General features: G+C 36.9%; 1 protein-coding gene across 1 annotated transcript; it reads left to right on the top strand.

Moving 5' to 3' along the window:
* Nucleotides 1-302: 302 nt before the first annotated feature.
* Nucleotides 303-20,628, top strand: LOC306877916 (testis-expressed protein 10 homolog). The gene is made up of 16 exons (XM_079429955.1): nt 303-354; nt 833-1,036; nt 1,263-1,771; nt 1,860-2,069; nt 3,199-3,445; nt 3,527-3,639; nt 4,191-4,450; nt 4,548-4,686; nt 7,879-8,048; nt 8,670-8,847; nt 13,299-13,387; nt 13,478-13,611; nt 18,520-18,600; nt 18,699-18,868; nt 20,053-20,263; nt 20,440-20,628. The coding sequence occupies exons 2-16, from the start codon at nt 860-862 to the stop codon at nt 20,548-20,550; spliced, it is 2,799 nt and encodes a 932-aa protein (XP_079286081.1). The 5' UTR covers nt 303-354; nt 833-859; the 3' UTR covers nt 20,551-20,628.
* Nucleotides 20,629-21,239: the final 611 nt, after the last annotated feature.

Raw genomic sequence — 21,239 nt, 5'->3', positions numbered from 1 at the left:
TTCAATAATTATTTTCTCGTTCATATCGTCTACTATTACATAAGCTTATTAAAACTGCTGGGACACATAAGTTAAGAGAACTGGACTGGAATCACAACAAAACCTTTATTCTACTCCTGACAAAGACTGCCGTACAATCTTGATTTGTGACTGTAATTTGCAGTATCTATATAGATATTTACATTCAAATACAATATATTATAATTGCTTCGATATCTGTATTTATTTAGCAAATATTGAAATAAAAATACTGCTGTGTTAAATTTAATCAGGCATCTGTTTTGCCGGACTATTTTCTCAACAGAGGTTGATGGACCCCTAATGGCTCAACAGCAGCACGAATGATTATCTGTGGTCAGTGAAATAAACTTATCTGAAGTCTTAGTTTTATTGTGATATTTGTATTTAAGCTGAGTTTGTGCAATGGCGTTAATAGCTTATAATTATGGCTGCGTACAGCCACGCTTATGCACACTGATATAAACATCATGCAAATGTGTTTACAGCGTGTATATATGCATGCTTACATAAAACAGATCTGTTGCTGTAAATCATTAAATTAACTGATTTTAAATTGATACGTATTTGAAATGTTGTTCTTGTGAAGTTCTAGATGAACGTATAATTGACATGTAATAAGCTGGAGAAAACATTGCATATTTTGTTTGGTGTAATTTCACATTTCCCTGCTTATATAGATTTTATTTTTGTGAATAGCTTTACTAAAGAATTATGAAGATGATGATGTTTATTATTTAATCTAAAATATACATTTTAATTTAATAATATGAAATGTGAAATTCATGTTGCTGTTACTTTGTTTTTCTTCCAGTTCTTTTTTTTCTTTAACAATTGAAGAATGAAAGCAAAAAAAAGGCAAGGAGATTTCCAGAAAATTCAGCTAAAGATTGGCAAAAAGAAGCCAAAAGCAGACAATGCAACAAACGTCAACTTCAGATCAAAAGCTATCCATTTACCAGAGCAGCTAAAGCATGCGGATTCAGGGCCAACAACGGACAGGCAGCTTGACATTAAGGTACATAAAACACACAATGTCACACATTCCACTGTTCCTTGTCTTTTTGTGGTTTATTATAGGGGTGTAAAAATACATCAAAATGGATCAGTGCATCAATCAAATGAATAACAGTGTGATGTATCAATGCAACATAATATTAAGATGCACCTATATTTTGACACATCTGCATTAACAGTTGCACAACTGGAGTTACTGGAAATTTTTTTTTTTTCCCCACTCTCAGGATCTGTTGTCCAAGCTACATCACATCAACGGTAACATAAAGCAGGGCGCTCTGGTGGGTTTGCGGTTATTGCTGTCAGCTCAGCCGACTCTGATTGAGCTGCATGCATCAGCTGTGCTTTCTGAGGTGGCGGCACTCTTCACCGACAAAGATGGCTCTGTGCGAGCAGCTGCAGTGCGTCTGCTGCGTTTCATCGCTCAGTGCATCTCCGCTGAACGCGTGGCTCCCTTCTTCCCCCTGCTCAGCGCCCACCTCACTTGTGCCATGACTCACATCTCAGAAGCAATCCAGGAAGATGCTCTCCGGGTTCTGGATGTGCTGCTGGAGCACTATCCTAGACTTCTTTCTCAGAGGCATACGGTTCTTCTGACAAATTTTCTAGAGCTCATTTCCCAAAAGCGAAACTCTGGAACGGGGAAGGATAAATCCGGGAAAGGGGACTTTGCTCTGATTATCAGCACTAGTCGCTCTATAACAGCACAGCAATGGAGACTCACTGTGCTGCTCAGGTATTGCATTCCAAAAACAATGTTCTTCCCAATCTTTCTGTGTAGTTTGCTATCTTATTATTTATTAATAATTTGTGTATTTGTTCAGGTTGGGGAGTTTTCTGCAGGCAGTTGTTGAGGAAAGACCTCTGGAGGAGGGTGTGACCAGCATGATTGGCCTTGGAATGTGGGCTGGAGAGAAAGGCTCGGTGAGACCTGTAGATGTGAATTGGGAGGAGCATGTCTTTGGCAAGGGCAGGATCCAAATGTTTGAAAATTCTGGGGCCGTTCCCACCCCGCACTCCACTTATCGGCTAAGGTATGTTTAATTGTTACAGTGATTGCAGACTCATTTCTCTTTCCTTTATCAATATGTCCTCCATATAGACAGACTGAACATTGCATGAAAGTTATTTGTTTATATCAGAGGTGCCTAAAACGATGTCTAAATTCATATAGCCTAATTTTTGTTTAAAAATCTGCATAATGACTTTATGTAATTTCAGTGCTTATTTACATTATGAGAGTGGAATATTTAATGTAAATGTGTATACACAATGTTATCATGGTCAGGTAACAAAATTTGCACAACAGTATTGTACTGCTTTTTTAGTCCCATTATATCGCTGAGACTTTGTACTCTATTCAGTTTGATCAAAAGACAGAATGGCTATGTGTTTATAGTATACTTTACTTTACTTTACTTTTGTCATTTAGCAGACGCTTTTGTCCAAAGCGACTTACAAATAAGAAAAAGTAACTAAAACTAAAAAGTTACAACTCTATAAATACTATCTACCCACATATTTAAGAAAATAAAGAAATTAAATAAAATTAACACATGCATATAACAACAACATTTCAATAATAAACATATCAATGAAAAAATTAAATAAAAAGCTACTACTATCCCTTGCCGGTGTCCCTGCCCGGTGGAGTCGCACGGTAGAGTCGATGGTCTTTACACTCTTTGGTCTTCACACTAAGAGGGCTTCACACGACGACTGCCGCGGTATAATAACCTTTATTATACCAATCTAACAAATGATCATTTCAATTCAGCTGGACCCACTTTCCTGTTTATCAACTACAAATGGCCAAGCAAGTGCACACACTGACAAGATACACGATACAGTACGAGACCAAACGCGATTTCAGCAACTCTCATCCTAGTAAACAAAATAAGCGTTTCCTAGCAACGGCAAATGCGCTAAACACTGAGACAAGTAAATACACTTACGAGCTGATTTTAAACTTCCGCTGATAGACTGCTTCTCTTAAAGACCACTTCCATTACACTGCCTTCTGCTGGCGCTTGAACCCACTTTCCTGTTTATCAACTACAAATGGCCAAGCAAGTGCACACACTGACAAGATACACGATACAGTACGAGACCAAACGCGATTTCAGCAACTCATACAGCTGTTGTTATGTTGGTTTTGTGCAGGCCGGACTCTAAGGTAGGGGCTGGAATGAATAAGGAACTCTGCTCGGCTGAGACGGTGCAGGGTTTTGCAGGAACCCTGGTGCCTTTGTTGCTGGAGATCTGGGTGGAGGCGGCAGGTGGAGATCGTGTGCAGACAGACAGTGGCCACCTGCTCTCGGCAGAGGCTATGGCTCTTATGTTCCAGATCCTCACCATACTGCAGTTACTGAGAAGACTTACCCCACAGAGAGACCAACAGGACATACTGGTATATACACTTAAAATGTTATATAGCCACATAAACCACACATAAATATCACATAAACCCTGTTTCTTCTGTACCGTGCAGGATGCCTGGTTCCGGAATTCATACCTGACAGATTTCAAACACCACTTCATGAAGAACTTCCCCTATGGCCTGCTGGAGGTGGCAAGACACAAGAAGAAAGCTGATGGAAAGAGGTGACCAAAAAGTCCAAATGTGTTATCAATGGAAACCAAGAGTGTTTTGGTATATGTAAATAATGAACCACATTTCATTTTTGTTATTTTAGAAGTTTCCAGAACCGTATGCTCTTGAATATTAATTTACATGTAAATTGTTTTTTTTTGCGTTTTAAATTCAGTTTATTTAAAGCATGTCACATTTTATAAACAAAAACAAATACCCTCTCTATTCCCCTATCCCTTTTATATCAGTTGAATAAAAAGTGTAAAATAATAACAAAAAAAATTATATACATTATAAAATAACAAATTCAGTTCAAAGTACATTATAGTAGATTACCCAATTACCCATTATAGTAAATTACACTCTATAAATCATATTCAAAGCAACTTGAGCTTTTTACTGAAAGCAATCATCATGTTATTTACTACTATTATGATTATTACAACTAATATTTATTGAAATCATTTTAATCTTACAGCCCCCTTGGAAGATTTCTTGTGCAAAAGCAACTGAGAACCACTGATCTATAAGGGGGTAATTATTTCTGTATTTTTGTCTTCAGGAATAGGCAGCAGGTAGCAGTTGGAACGGTTGCTGGCGGAAATGTGGAACCGTTGGCCCTAAACGTGACATTGTGCCAAGTTATGGTGACACTCAGTCTTAGGGGCCAGGATCACGTAGAAGCCGAAGATGCTGACTGGCTCGCACCAATCCGGGTATTTATTAGGGATACATTGTCCAATGGGGCCAAGCTGAGCTCAAAGCACCTGGCAGCCTTACTGGAGGTAGTGTGGAGGATGATTGTCACCCAGCGCAGCCGCGGTGAGGCCGGGTTTCTTTATACCAGACAATTAATTTTTTATTTTTTTTAATAAAGGTCTGCTAAATTTAAATTGTGCATATGTGTGTGTGTTTTCAGTGGTGACAGACGATCTCCTGCAGGCTGTGTTTGTGCAGTACCAGCAGAGGAACCTGGCTGTGAACGTCCGCACTTTGCTGCTGCGCTTTTTCAGTCAGCTCTACATTCAAGAGCATCAGAACCATCCTCATATTGCCCGGTAGGTGCCCACCAACCATTTGTCTGGCTTTTCACCGTCTCATTTCCTACAGTGTTTTCTGACCTTTCTAGTCATGTTATTTATATACACACACTACCGTTCAGAATGAGGTCAATATGATTGTTTACAAGAAATTAATCACTTTATTCAGCAAGGATACATTAAATTTATGAAAGGTGACCAGAACGACATTTACAATGTTACAAAAGATTTCTATCTTTTGTAAAAATAAAAAAATAAATAAAGCGGCACAATGGTATTCAACATTGATAAAAACAAGAAATGTTTCTTGAACACTAAATCATATGTCTGAAAGATCATGTGACACTAAAGACTGGAGTTCAGCTCAACCATCATAGGAATAAGTTACATTTCGTAATGTATTACCATAAAATAGAAAACAGGTATTTTAAATTGTAATTTTTTACAATATTACTGTTTTTGTTTTACAAATATAAATGTTTATATTAGGGCTCTCAGTTTAACGCATTAATTTTATTAATTAGTTATGAAAATTACTTTAAAGGGATAGTTCATCCAAAAAAATTAAATGATCATTTACTCAAACCTGAATGACTTGCTTTCTTCTGTGGAGCATAAAAGAATGTATTTTGAAGACTGTTTGTAACAAAGCTGTTTTGGTTACCAATGACTTCCATTGCATGAACGAAAAAAAAACAAAACAGATGTTTCTCAAATTATCTTCTTTTATGTTTCATAGTTTGTTAGGCCATTATAGCCAATGTTCCCTCTATTTTTTTTTTTCTTGCCGAGCAAAACTTTTCTCTATTGGGCGGACATTTCAGCCACCTGAGCAAAAACATTCTTTAGGGGAGACCAGTACAGCGCGCACACAAAAAAAGTGTAACTTTTAACTTTAATGTGCTATTTATATTTGATATGACCCTTGATGAAACTAAATGATGTACATTTTAGGTTATCTGAGAAAACATTTTTACAGTACAATACACTGCCGTTCAAAAGTTTGGGATAAGTAAAAAAAATTTAAAGCAGTTTCTTAGGCTCATCCAAGCTGTTTCACAAAATAATATTGTGAAATATTATTGCAGTTTAGAATAAAAAAAAATCTATTTTAATATACTTTAAAATATAATTTATTCCTGTGAAGCAAATTTGAATTTTCAGTGTCACATGATCCTTCAGAAATCATTAAAATATGCTAATTTTATAATTGATGTTGGAAAAAGTTGTGCTGCTTAATATTTTTTTGGAACCAGTGATATTTTTCAGGATTCTTTGAGAAATAAAAAGTTAAAAAGAACAGTGTTTATTCAAAATAAAAAAAATTTACAATAAAAAAAAGTTACAATATACACTACTATTTTAGAAGTTTGGGCTCAGTGCATTTCTTCTTTCTTATTTTAATTAATACTTTTATTCAGCAAGGATGTGTTAAATGGATAAAAAGTGATGGCAAAGACTTATATTGTTAGAAAATATTTATATTTTTAATTAATGCTGTTCTTTTTAACTTTTTATTAGCTTAATCAAAGAATCAAAGAAAAAAGGTTCCAAAAATATTAAGCAGCACAACAGTCAATACACTGATAATAAATCAGAATATTAGAATGATTTCTGAAGGATCATGTGACACTGAAGACTGGAGTAATGATGCTGAGAATTCAGCTTTGCTTTACAGGAATACACTATATTTTAAAATATATTAAAATAGAAAACCAATATTAGAAATTGCAATAACCTAAGAGTTCACAATATTACTGTTTTTTTTTTTTTTTTTTTTCCTCTCTCTGTATTTTGATCAAATAAATACAGCCTTGATAAGCATAAGTGACTCCATTAAAAAAAACAAGGTCAATTATTTCTTAGGTTTATAATATAGGCCTAATATAATATAATATCAATACAACTGAAACTTTTTAACTGATAGAATAGAATAGAAAACAAACTAAAGCATTTAAACTGAGATCTGTAAGTTAAACATAAAAAAAAAAAAAAAAAAAACGTGAACGTGAACGTGAATTCTTCTATAGCTATCTAAACATCGCTATGAACATGTCACATCACATGTCTTTGCGTTGACTCTCGATTTGAGCTATTTCGACGTAACCATTGAAGTATTCGGTTTCTACAGCGACTCATTTGGCGCACATCATTCTCTTTCTATGAAACCTGTAAACCGCATTCACCGGTTCTAAATCTATAGCGGCAGCAGCTCTATATCGGTTTACCCGAGCATTTAAATTATTTAGTTTTTACTAGAATAGAATCAAATGGCTTTCCCAACTCAGTTTTGCATGCGCGCAACTTAAGGCCAATTCATACCGCACAGACAAACACCAACAAACTCCAACAAACAAGTTGGCTCAAGTTGGCCGTTGGATTTAGAATCTGATAAAAAATAACTGTCATGTTCACACTGCACCAACAGACACCGACCAACTCTCACTGACGGGGGAGAAAATGGATGATCCTATATCTATAAGCATGTTCAGTCAGGTGAAAACAAACTCCAACCAACACCAACAGGGGTAACACACTGATCCAACAAACTCCAACAGACTACATTTACATTTATGCATTTAGCAGACGCTTTTATCCAAAGCGACTTACATTGCATTCAAGTTACAGTTTTTACATTTTTATCAGCTCTTGCTTTCCCTGGGAATCGAACCCATGATCTTGGCGTTGCTAGCGCCATGCTCTAATATTTGAGCTACAGGAAAGCTCAGACTAGTTTGTTGGCGTTTGTCTGTGCGGTGTGAATTGGCCTTTAGAGGGAACATTGGTTGTAGCCTAACGTTTATGTGTAATAAATTTTATGTTGAATCAAATAAAATATTTCCTTCTAAATCTACTATTTGTAAAGTTTACTCAATACTTTATCATTTAACACAAAAGTAGCTTTAAATGTATTTGCACATTTTAAACAAATTTGTCATTTTTAATAATTTGTGATAATTAGATTAATTAATTTACATATCATGTAATTAGTTAGACTGAAATTTTAATCGACTGACAGCCCTAGTTTATATGCTCTTTTAGTGTGTATTTTTAGTTGTCTTATAATTTTTCCAATTTTTTCCATGTGTCTAGGTTTGTTTGTGAAATGAATTGTATTTAAGTGAACTGAAGACTCCCCTAGATTATTTTTATTATTTGAGTCTAGAAATGCACCTTGTGAGAAGAGTCTGAAGTCTCCCTCTCTTTCAGGAGCAGGATTCTGGCACGTTGGCTGGCGTCACTGCCGGTGCAGTTGGTTCAGTTGGGCAGCAGGAATCCTCAGCTCTCAGCACAACTGCTGGAGACGATCCATCCAGCTGCTGCAAGGGGCAATAAAGACCTTCTGCAGAGTCTTCAGAAAAATGCCTGCAGTATTTATGGTAAGAATATATCTTCACAAACAACTGTTTAAAATACTGTCTCACTACTATAGCGTGTGTGTGCATAAGAGAGGCTTGTGTAAGGGATCGGGCGGTAGTCAAGGGTGAGCATTAGAGTGGTGGCGTCTCCAGTTCTGAGTGTGATATAAGCTCTCTGTAGTTTTGTGTTTCGGGAGCACAGCGCTCCCTTTGTATGTGTTAGCATTCATGACATCAGCAGCGTGCGTCAGCAGCTAATAATGTCTGTCTATCTGTGATCACTGACAGGACAAACCTCTTTCTCTCTTGCTTTTTTCCCCTTCCTCTCTTTCTCACAGACATTCATTCCTTCACTGTTGAGTTTTAGTAGATACATAAATCTGTCACTAGGGGGGGCTCTTTCCTTTCTCAAGTTTCACAATTAGAATGAATAATCTCAAAAAAGAGGAATTTCTAAGGGAAAATTCTTCATTTTTAAACTAGCATTAGTTTTCTACTAATTTGTACAATTTTATTTTATAGTTAGATTTTGAGAATTATTTTACTATATTTAATTAAATGTTGAGCAGAACTATTATATTTACATTTCTCTGTTTATGTTCATCTGTGTGATATATATTATATGTATGTCTCACGTTGTAGATCCACAGGAGGGCTGTGTGGTGGTGTTGCCTGTGGAGTCCCAGAAGAGGCTGGTTCAGATTCTCCATTTCCTGCCAGCATTTCCCGCAGAGCTTCTGGCATGTCTCAGTCAGGTCTGCAACACTGGGAGAGTGTCGGCTAGCCTGGCCACCATGCTAATACGCACCATACACCTGAGGTATGAGGGTTATGACACATCACCATGCACTAATGCAGTCCTAAAGTCTGCTTCCAGTGTTCCGCTCTGGGGGATCAGAGATCTAGTTTCCCATGGGGTACAGGGCATGGGTGTAAAAAGCCAGGGAAAAAAGAACCGTGGGTGGTATTGTTACAACACATTAACTTTTTTTTCCTTTTTTTTACCTAGTAAGCTTAGGGCAGCAGTCTTCAAAGGCAACATCCTAACCTAAAAGAGAACATGAAAATTAGGAAACTCATATTTATACAGTCAAGCAGTACTTTACATAATACTTGCTAAAATAAAAAAATACGCGCATTAGTGTATGTTTGACCGAGACTGATAACAACCTGCACCTTGGCCCCTGGAGGGGAGTATCTGTCTGCATCTGACTGATATATTTAAAATGTGACTCTGTTTTCTATGACTGCCGAGAGGAGACAGCAGTCTCAGAGTTTTCACTGCTAATAGAATCAAACAATTTAACCAATCAGAGACAGCCAAGCGCTGTGCGGCAGGATCAGAGGATGGCCAATTCTCCCACTTAACTCTGATTCGCCGTGACCGCTAGTCATTAACCGTGATTGGCCATAATGTGGTGGAAGAGAGCCACGAGTCGCTGTGCAGTGAAGCCGAGGTCATACTGCAGTAAATTCAGAATATTCAGAGTTATTGCTAACTTGAGCATACACAACACTTAGTGTTTTGCACAGTTTTTGTGTGGTTATCAAAATTTTTGTTTATAGTGAGTGTGTCTGCAGGAAAGGAGAAGGGATGGGCATTTTGAGAAGTTTTGTTGTTGAACAGTTTAATATATAAACAAGTAACTGATTTAAATGAAAAAAAGGCAAATAAATGCGCCAAAAAGAGAAAAAACTGTTGCCTATCACTGTTGTTATTGTTAACTAAAACTATTCACATTTTTTTCGCTCATTTAAATAAATCTGGAAAAAAAATTGGATAAAAAATCTAAACTTTAAAAATGTGAAATGTTGCCTTAGCCAGTAACTGAAATAAAGTCATGTTTCACAATTGTTTTGTTTTCTTTAGGAATCCTGCAAGCACTTTATTTTTCATTGATATTAAGCAGATGTCATTTTTTTGTTCAGATCAAATGTTATGACATTGTATGCCACAATTGTAAACCTAAACTGTGAAACTTTAAAGTAAAGTCTATAAATATATATTTTTATCTTTTTTATAAAATACATTTTATACATACATTTAACTAAAGACTCATGCAAGCATATTGAATATTTCCCCCTTTACTCGTACTGCACAAAAAGTGGTTTAATAATGTTGAATGTTATAGGGACTGATTATTGCAAATGCAGATCCCAGTGTGTTCTGCAGTGTGTTCTGGTTAAACTATTTTATTTATTTATTTTTTGCTAAGGTTTGCATATGGTGGTGTGTTCTTAATGACAGCTTTCATAAAAAATATATATCCTATTCCTAAAATAAGAAATATCCCAATATATCGCCTTGCTTACAGTATCGCAGTGTATCGCAATATATCGTATCGCAACCCCTGTATCGTGATGCGTATCGTATCGCCAGATTCTTGCCAATACACAGCCCTACCCTCAATACCACGACTGAGGTGCCCTTGAGCAAGGCACCGAACCCCCAACTGCTCCCCGGGTGCCGCAGCATAAATGGCTGCCCACTGCTCCGGGTGTGTGTTCACGGTGTGTGTGTGTTCACTGCTGTGTGTGTGCACTATGGATGGGTTAAATGCAGAGCACGAATTCCGAGTATGGGTCACCATACTTGGCCGTATGTCACGTCACTTTAAAAAAAAAAAAATTGTTAAAATGCTAAAACACAATTTGAAAAAAATAAAATAACATTTTAATGACATAAAATAACTAAAAGTTAATCTAAAATCAAAATGAAAATATAAAAATTAAAGCTAATACAAAATATCAATAAATATTATAATAGAATATAAATAATACTAAAATAACACTGTATCTCACATACAAACGACATACAAAATTCATGTCAATATAAAAGCTCTGCATTTATAATGATAAAAAGCACATTTTTATCATTTCATATGTTCATATTTAGAAAAACAAATGGTCAAAGTCTCACAAGAGGATTGGTTTTTATAAGCATCCAAGTTTGAATATTTTTTTTTTTTTACTAGTTGTTGCAGGATGAGTAATCAACATTCTGTTACTTGTTCATGGATGATTGACAGAATACTCTTTTGGGAGTTCCTCTGCATGCTGAGGGCCTTAGGGTGTGTGTGTGCCTGCATGTGTGTGTCTTTGTGACATGCTGTGTCCCCATTGCTTTTCTTATAGTCTCTACCCTAAAGCCAGTCTTTTGTTTGTGGTTTCCCCTCAAATCCTAATGGAAGCAATGTTTGAGAACACACTGAGTGTGTGACTTTGACTCCCCAAGTGACTTGTGTGAGTGTATCTTGGATACTGGCTTTCCTCTGGTCTCTCTGTTTGTTCATAAGAACAAGACTTGGCTAAATGTGTTTGAACACCTACAGAGGGCAGTATTACTCTTTTGATGAGACATGGAACGATTATCAAGTTCCCTGCTCAGAGTCGCACCAAAATTCCAAAACAAATGCTACAGCAAGTGAATTCACACCGACTGCACTTTTGAAAAAATCTGGCCCCATGACAGGATTCCTGCGCGATAAGTGAAGCATCACTTAAGGCCGCTTCTGTTCATGGCAGAACTGCGTGACATGCCGTTAAGAGAGCCAATCCTCAAAAAAACATGAACCGAACATTCTGTCCTTCACAAGAATTTATCTTTTGATCACATCGGCGAAACGACTAACTATTAAAGAGTTTGGAATGGTGGCCATTGAGTTCAGAAAGTGTTGCTAAACTTAGACAAGAACGGTTAATAGTATAGAGTGTGTGTGTGTGTGTGTGGTTAGAACACAGAAACAGTACATTTCTTTTACTTGATGCATCTTTCCGTATGTGTGTGTGTCTGGCTTCTTTTTACTAATGGGTTGATGGGAAATGAGCCAATCAGTATTAAGGAAGTCCAGCACATGCTCATTCCACAATCACAAGAGAAATGAAATCAAAACAAGTAAAAGATCAGATATTCATTCACTTTATTAGCCTCGAGACTGATCCACATCTATAAGGGAGAATCATAAGACTGTGTGGATTGTCCTTGAATAGCTTTAACACAGGCACACACGCACACACACACACTGGTTCTCTCTTATTTCCAGTATAAAATGGTCACATCTGACAATATCTTTGCCATCAAGTTCCCACCGAAGCCTTGAACACACATATAGAAGCACAGCAACACATGGAGCCCGTGATGGACTGACATGAAGGTCTTGGCTGTGACCTTGGTTCTCCTGCACTCTGTGTTTGATCACAGCAATTATCTGGGTGGTTTGCAGGCTTTAACTGTTACGAACCAGCTGAGAAAATGTCTAAAAAAGCTGCTGGTACTTCATTTGGCAACACTTCATAGTTCAAAGGTGCTGTGTGTAATTATTTTGATGTTAAAATATTTTTTATTCAATCTCCGCTTGATGTGATTCCACCCTGTAGAGTGGAAACATTTACTTTTTTCTGTTCAAAGATTTAAGTGTTTTTAAAATACATCTCTTATCACCAAGACTGCATTTATATGATAAAAAAAATAGTAAAATACAGTAATTGTTTTTATTTGAATATAATGTCATTTATTCCTGTGATGGCAAAACTGAATTTTTAACAGACATTAATCCAGACTTGATCCTTCAGAAATCATTCTAAAATGATAATTTGCTGCCTAAGAAATGCTACTTCTTATTAATGATAGTAGTTGTTTTTGTTTAACGAATAAAATTTTCAAAAGAACAGCTTTTATTTAAAATACAAATCTTTGTAACTATGTCAACATCATTACTGTCACCTTTGGTTGATTTAATGCATCCATCAGAATGAAAGTTTTTTTAATACACCAATATTAATATTCTAGATAAATATGGGATATTTAAAATCTGTTTAGTCTAAAACAACCCCCTAAAATCATGTTCAAAAAAGATGTATTAATTTATTTAACTTTTTTTTTTATGAACAGCATGTACCACTGGGTTGAAGTGTAGTTTGATTCAATAAGTGGAGTTTTAAGGAGTTAAGGTGGAGTTATTATGCAAAAAATAACCTCTGGTGGTTCATGGAATGTCTCAAAATCTTCTTAAGGAACAGTAAGTGTTGTCTGTCATATTGTTAGGATGACCTCAGTGTTTCCTTAATACAGTGAGTGTTCTCATTCGCTGAAGGTGAGCATGTTTGTGGCGGGAGGTTGATTTCAAAGGAAATGAAGGAGCTCAGATGGCCAGTATTTTTAGACTGACATTCTCACAACACGCACACACTCAAGTACAGTGTGAGATGTGTAACGGGAGAGCGGATCAGTGCCGGACCACTGCACAGTAATGCATGTGTGCTTTCCCACAGGTCCCCTCTGAGTGGCTGGTTGAGCAGTTCACAGGATGTGCCGGTGAAGGATGTAGATTACCTCAGTTTCTTTTTCACTACACTAACAGGTAAGCGCACACACATCACATTCAATGATATGAGTACTGACAGCATACTCTATATTGATAAAACGGTATTCCCATGATCCTGTGCTTCAGGTTTCTCCTCTGAGATGCTGCGGGCCCTGCAGGACACCGATGAAGATGGCTTGTTGCCCTCCTCCACACTCTCGCCCCTCAGCGTATTCGCTACCACCCTGGAGCAGTTCCTTCACCATTGGGATGTAGTGGAGGTGATTCTCTCTCTCTCTTTTATCTGCCAGTCTCTTTCTTCACCTTCAGTCGCTCCAACAACTTGTGTTATGTCAGTTGTTCTGCTGTCAATCTCAGGCTGATGTTTCTAATCCTGTTGTCATCCGCTCTGTCCCCCGTGAGCGTCTCTGACTTCTCGCATCTGCTCTGTCAGTTAGTCTGGCTTGTGTCAATGATTTGGTTGCTCTAGTGTCAGTCCGCTTGTCTGTCTGCTGTTGGTTAGATGCATTTACATTACACGGTATTTTCACCTGGCACAAAACAAAATTTTTAGCATCGAATAATCAAATAAATTTTCTGTCACAGTTAATCACATATATGAAGGTTTTCTGAGAAAAGACCCCAAATACTGAAGAAAATGAAGAAATGTAATTCAAAGACATCACATTATTGTAAAAGACAAAGGGTCAGATTTACTAAGCAGGGCAAATTGGCACGAGAGCGCAATTCCAAAACCGCACCGATGGGCGATTTAATGACGATGTGCAACTAAATTTAAGAACACAGGCGCAACATCTCATTTACATATCGACCAACGCAATATACCAGGTGCAGTGCAAATTACGTAGTCACACATGCTCATCGGGGGCCGTTTGCACCAGCTACACGTAAAAAAGCTGGGTGTAAACCCTACGCTGGGCTTTGCAACGTCCAGCTTTACGATAAATATTTACACCTGTTGCACCAACTAAAACTACGATCAGGCGCAACTACGCCCGATGCGTGTCCACACTGACACATTCTCCCACAGTTATAGATATAGTGGAGACGCCGTTCACGCTCCAATGGCTAAGTTTAGTTATTTTTTTCTAGCTGACTATCGAGGTTATATGTACAATGAATGTCTTTCCTGAGGTAGCCAAATGCGACTTTACGTGACATTGTGTGTTTTACTGACGTCTTTCTGTGGCTGGAAAACCACATTTATAGTTTGTATTTTGTGATAAAACTGACAGAATTTGAAAGCTGATACTTTTATTTCTGATTAAAAGCAACAAAGCACAAAACGTACAGCGATTATAATCAATATATTGAATGGCAGGCACGCTACTAAGCTAATGAATGGAATTAAAGACGTGAAATATTTCCAAGCATACTGTCCTTCCAAGCAAGATGTGGAATGGTAGGCTACATTTCTTTTAATAATCTCAGATCATATGTAATATTTTACTGCATAATTACAAGCTGTACATAAATATTTTTTTATTAGTTCAATTACTGTCGACAGAGTGTTATAGTCAACACAGAGCTCCGCGATTTATATTGCTTATCCTGCCCGAAAAGACCATAAACATTACAGTTCACCTCTGCAGTAATAATTATCTAACAGACAAACTAATAATGTCCGAGCAAATCATGAGTTTTCACTTTACACCTACCTCTGACTAGACGTAAGATTTAGTGTCAGACGTAGCACTACGCTGAGATGGTGCAACGGGTATAAATTCTACGCACGACTTAAAGTGCATTTTACGTCCAGGCTAGCCTTACGACCGGGTGTACGTTCAGCTGGTGCAACTGGCCCCAGGTGCGGGGGATCTACTTATAACACAGGCGTAAAATAGTTTACGGAGTAGTGCAAATAGCCCGCCTTGTTGGCAGAGGCGATTTACACTAACTCCGCCCACCAACGTGTGATTGGGATAGTCAACATTATAAAAAACAGCTATGAATCATCAGCTCCAGTGGCGCAGATGGAAAAGCGTATGCCGTAGTCGTTTTGACGCAATCGACCCGGGTTCGAACCTGCCATTTGCTGAACTTTTTTTTCTCCCTTTTCAAATCTCATATCACATCGTAAAGGCATTTATTTTCAATAAAAATTAAGGAAATAACCAAAAAGTTGAAAATAAAGGATCGGTTAGGGTAGGGGTAGTGAGGGCTTTAATATTGTACCAATAAGGTGGAATCCATTTAATAATTTGAATTCAAATGATAATTTACACTCAATACGTTATTGCATACTGTTTTATAATGTAATACAATACTGAAGTTCAGATAATTGCCACTATTTGCAACAAGTAGTATAAATAGCAGAAAATCCTGCTATTTTAACATAGTGTATAGAATCCATTGCTATTTACACTTAGTGCAAATAGCCGCTGCCAATAGTTTAAGACATGCTTTTTTGGGCATTAAATAGAGCAAATACTAGTAATTTGATGAGCGCAAACGTTAGTAAATTGCGTTGCTTGATTCATATTAATACTCTCCTCCCATAAACTTTGCGTCTGAAAGGGAAACTCCTACAAATCCATATTCAATAAGGTCAGATGCAAAAATAACTGTCCACACCTTTTCAGTGCTAATTCCTCACTGCGTGTCTTTATATCAGTCATACTGTTCACCTTAATCACACCCATCGTTTTTCATGCCAATCGTGTGCAATTTTTAACTTCTACCAAGAAGCAGGTGTTCACTTGATTCACTGCAGGACCACTTGGGTTGTTATTCAACGCACAAGTGTGTTTTAGTTTCCCCCCTGGAGACGGCCAGTTCGTTGAGCAGGGGAAGGTTTATCACATCGCACCGGTGTAGGTGTCTCCATATTTCAATAAGGGCTGGTTATCAGAGCGCTCCTGGCTAAAGCAAATGCTAATGCCAGCCAGCGGACACCATCACCGCCTGACATTTTACACGGAAATTAAAACCCAACAAAACCACACCCTCAGGCCAGGGTCTGACTCTCACTGCCCCCCTCCCTTTACTACACACACACTGCTAATTCCTCTATGCAATTTTCTCTGGACTTTCATTTTTTGTGTCCAAGTCAATCAGACAGTAAAGGTGTAGAGGGATGGCTGGCATCACCGTTGATACAGTAATGAGGAGTGATGGGGGAGATGATGCCAGCAGGTGAGGCTGATGGACAATAATGGGCCTTAATGAGGAAAAGAGCCTGTTTCCCTCCTCACATTCATATGCACAAGAAACACTTTCTCTCAACTTAATCACTTAACTTGTGCTTAATTAGAAATTGCATTTAACAGTAAAAAAACTCACTGCACAAAAACACATTTAGCACTTTGGCTAAATTAAACTTTTGGTACAAGTTAATTGCACTATCAACCTTGAAATAAGATATTAAATAATATTGAAAAATAATTTAGATAAAATTGTGTATTTCTATACATTATATATATATGTATATATGTATATATATGTGTGTGTGTGTGTGTATATATATAAGTTAATTGCATGTATATTTATGTATGTATATAGCTATTACATTTGCTTTTTATATTATTCTCGATTTTTTTATATTATACATTAACATTGCTGGAATATGTTAACAGCTAACTAAGAACAATTGAGATAAATAAGAACACAATTTTATTATTATTGTTATCAAAGTAATTGTTAGCACCTTTTTTTATAGCTCTGCAGAGAAATCCTAATGTGCTAAAACATAAAAATGTGCTAAAAAGTGTCCTAATCCTATTGGGATTTCACATCACACTCTTAAAGAAAATTCTCACTTACTGTTTCTCAGATATATAGCTTGACAATTAGCATCAAATTAAGTTTGTGTGTGTGTGAGAGCGAGAGAGAGAGAGAGAGCGCGAGAGCGCATGGCTGCTGGGGGTCCATTCCTTTATTGCCAATCAGGTGTCTCTAATCTAAAGCATGCGTAATGTGTTCTTAACACTGTTATCCTGATTAATGTCTGATAATAACCTGCTCTGAATGACATTCCGCTCCGCCTTCATCTGTTTAATCTAATCTGCTCTAATGCTATTAGCACTATTAGATTTTTCTCACACACACATACGCTCACACACTTATTTATTGTTTGTGCTCATAAAATATCAGTTCAGAGAGTGGCATGGCCTCGCTAATCTGTCCAGTGTCAACTTCCATTACGACAGCCCGGCCGTCCATCGTGGTAAGGTACAACCCTTTGAGCCTGTCACTGCATATGTGTGTGTGGTGCTATAGGATTCTTTGTTCTCTGCAGACTTCTCTTTTGTCTGGGACCAGGGATTTATTTTTGACTCGCCTAAACCGTGTGTGTGTCAGATGTTAAGATGTTGTGATGTATAATTCAAAGGTTCTTTGTAGAATGAGATGGGAAAAAGTCTCATCTCTCTATCAGCTTTCAGTCTGTAAAATGACTCCTCTCTGAAGATGACTTATGCTCCTAAAATCTGTTAAGTCATTTTGCCTAGCCTTTGGCTTGATTTTGATAAATGTTTGGTTCAATGCAGAAATTAGTTTCAGACTATTTTATAGATGTACACAGGCATGAGGAATGACGAGTTACGGTTTATAATTTGATAATTCTTTCTTTAATGCCTGTATGTTCTGTCTCATATATTTGTTTAAATATCTATCTATCTGTCTGCCTATCTCTCTTTATACATTTATAATTCTATGGTTAATTACAAAATTGTCATATAATTTCTGTTTACAATCAATATATATTTTTTATTTTAATAAACATACTTTATAATTTCACATTTCTGTTTACAGTGTATATTTACTAATTTTATTCTAATATGACTTCATATTTTTATAATGTATATATAAGAATATATATTTTTAAACTTAGAATTGTAATAAAGTATATTCAAATTATAAATAAAAGTAACAAATTGTATAATATATACTTTGTGAAAGACAAAGTTTAAAGTTGCCATAAAATTAAAATGGACTTAATTTATTTATTCTGGAATATTGCAGTCATTATCATAAAGGATTTATCGTTGCATATCATCATCATTATTTAAAAAAAAATAAAAAAATAAAGTGTGCCTAATTAGCTTGCAAGCATGCTTGCAGCATCAGAGTGGGTTGTACTATATTTACGAAACATTGCACATTTATGCAGAATTTGGAGGCACTCATAGCGGCGTTAACTCGTAACCGTTTCTGCACTGTGTTTGTAGGAGGTGTGCCACTGCCTGGACACTCTAGGATCTCACGCACAGTGTTTTGATGTGATACAGAACGCCATCATTAAGAATCTGGTGAGTGAACGTGTGTTTTTCTGCTGAATGTTTTGCATATAGAGTGGGCAGTGGAGCCAGACACTGTTTGCGGTGACGCTCTCTTCATCTCTTTGTAGTGTGGACTCGTGGTGGTGCCAGACTGTGTTTGTGCAGCGATTTTAAGGTGTGTTCCCCGGTTACTGGATGTCAACTTCCTGCCCAGCGACACACTCCTCCACTTCCTGTCTGACTGTTGCTTGAGCATGCTCAGTCTGCTGCTACAACTGGAGCAGAGCGCCCGCAAGAGGTGTGCTCTCAAACACGCACACCTACACACTCACAAATATTTGCATAGAGTAACATTTATACACCACAAAGCGTACACAAAGAAAGACTGCTTGATAATACAGCAAAGAGAAGTTAGAAACAAGACTAGGGAAAGTCCAAAAAGGGCATTCTCATGAAGAATGCAAATTAAAGAATTATAATAAAGTTAGTAGTTTTGATGCACCTAAAATTCCTAAAAAATAAAGTTTGTGTCAGGAAACTATTCATACAGCAAAATTATTACGGTTTCTTTTTCTTCAACATTTCTCAATACTTAAGCCACTTTTTCAAAACACTTCACACAATTTACTGACTTTCAGCTTGGCACAGCAGTCAATTTTACAACCAGAATGCACAAAAACTACCAAAACATTTCACACGTCATTCAAATGAAGTAAATCTTCCATGACACTAGCAAAGGTTGTTAACCAACAAACACACTGCCACCCAGAAAACACTGACCTAAAAACATTAACGTCTCTACTGTTTAGAATTCACTGCAGTGTATGTTACATGGTCCATGTTTACATTACAGTAGTTTCCCCTTTTGTGTAGATAGTAATAAAATAGAAAGACTAACACACATAGTTGTTCAGCTACCTCTAACTGGAAAGTATTTCATTTTTAGATTTGAAATATTCCAATACAGTATTGCTGTAGAAATGTAGCAAATTGTTGTTTTATAGAGTTTTATGTTTGAAGTGTTAGTTTTTAAAAAGAATGTCAATTATGCAGATCGGCCTGTTGGTACAGAGGTATGCTGAATATGAAAAGAATTCATGTAATTTGAAATATGTAGTCACTGAATGTATTTGGTGTAAAAGCAATAGAAAATGATCTACAGTTGTTCTCACTTTGTGAAGAGTTTTGAAAAAGTGATCAAAGAATTGAGAAATGGTGAAAAGTCTATTTTTTTGTTTCTGTAATATATGAGAAGTGCGATAATTACAACTATTTTAAATAAAATATTTATGTAATTAACAATAGTTGTATATTATTTATAAGTTATATTAATTACATTTTGCCACCTTATTTCACACAGCATATCACAGTTTTAGTTACAAACTGGAGCTTATGATTAAAGAAATAGGGGATCCGTGATGTAGAGTTATCCAAACAAAATATGTAGTTGTCAAAACTTACACTTGTCTGTCTCACTGTCAGGGATGCCGTGTGGGAGGCATGTTTTGCCGCATTGAGCACGGTACCGAGGCTGCTGCGACTGGTCTTGCAGTCTTTACATGTGTGTGACCTTTGTGAGGAGGAGCTCCCCGTGTTGGCACAGATCCTGTCATTACTTCTTCAGCATACTCGGTTACGCAACCACATGATGGCCAACGCCAGTCTACTGCAACATATCATACAGGACTTAACGGTACAAACACACATACGGCTCCTCAAGAAACTAATATGCTTAAGACTATCAATTTAAGCTTTGCTTTAACAGATAAAGCTACCATTGTTTACCTTACCTTAAAATTGATTTTATAATACCGTCTCTTGAAACTGAGCTGCTGATACTGTCTTGACTGTTGTGCTTCTGTTTTACAGCATTTCTATGGTGGAGAGACTCGAGAGCAGTGGCTGACTGACTTGTTGTACTGCTACAGCGTGACACTGTCTGGTCACCGGGCCAACATGGGCATGAGAGACATCTATTAATCGCTGACCATTACAGTGTTCATTGCTACAATATTTTTTTTGTTCTTGAAGAAAATAAACCTTGTAATAATGAGTTGATTAGGCTCTTTCATCGTTCCCTTTAAAAAAAAAAAAAAAAAAAAAGTTTACAAAAACATTAATTATACAGATCTGGAGAGGGATTTTTTGTAATAGTTTTTGTCTGGTAATCAACAGAAATGTAGGTGGTGTGAAATAATGTTGCATTACTCAAAGCAACTGGAACAGATATTTGCTGTTTTAAAGGGGTCATCGGATGCCCATTTTACACAAGTTGATATGATTCTTTAGGGTCTTAATGAAAAGTCTATAACATACTTTGGTTAAACTTTCTCAATGGTAGTATAAAAAACACCTTTACCCTGTCCAAATCAGCTCTGTTTTCAGCACACTGTTCTTGTTCATGTTGCATTAAATCCTAGTGAGCTCTGCTGACTCCACCCCTCTCTTCTGTGGAGTGACGAGCAGACCATAGATATGTGTAGATTCCCTATTCGACCGCTCCAGATACGTTGACGCGTCAGCCATCTCGCATTCACCATAATAATCAATGAATATTCAAAGATATACAAATGTATAACTTGCTGATGTAGAATAAACTGGCTAACTAGCACATTATTAGGAAAGGCGATTTGCAAAGATTCTCACTTCTTCTGTAGATAAAGCTGGAT

Source organism: Barbus barbus (genome assembly GCF_936440315.1).
Source record: "Barbus barbus genome assembly, chromosome: 12".
Lineage (NCBI taxonomy): Eukaryota > Metazoa > Chordata > Actinopteri > Cypriniformes > Cyprinidae > Barbus > Barbus barbus.
This window is presented reverse-complemented; position numbering and strand designations above follow the sequence as displayed.

Bases quoted from the DNA above. Each gene is read 5' to 3' on its own strand.
- LOC306877916 (XM_079429955.1), top strand. From the start codon at position 860: ATGAAAGCAAAAAAAAGGCAAGGAGATTTCCAGAAAATTCAGCTAAAG. The intron at 4,451-4,547 runs GTGAGGCCGGGT...GTGTGTTTTCAG, and splicing joins TGTCACCCAGCGCAGCCGCG to TGGTGACAGACGATCTCCTG. The intron at 8,848-13,298 runs GTATGAGGGTTA...GCTTTCCCACAG, and splicing joins ATACGCACCATACACCTGAG to GTCCCCTCTGAGTGGCTGGT.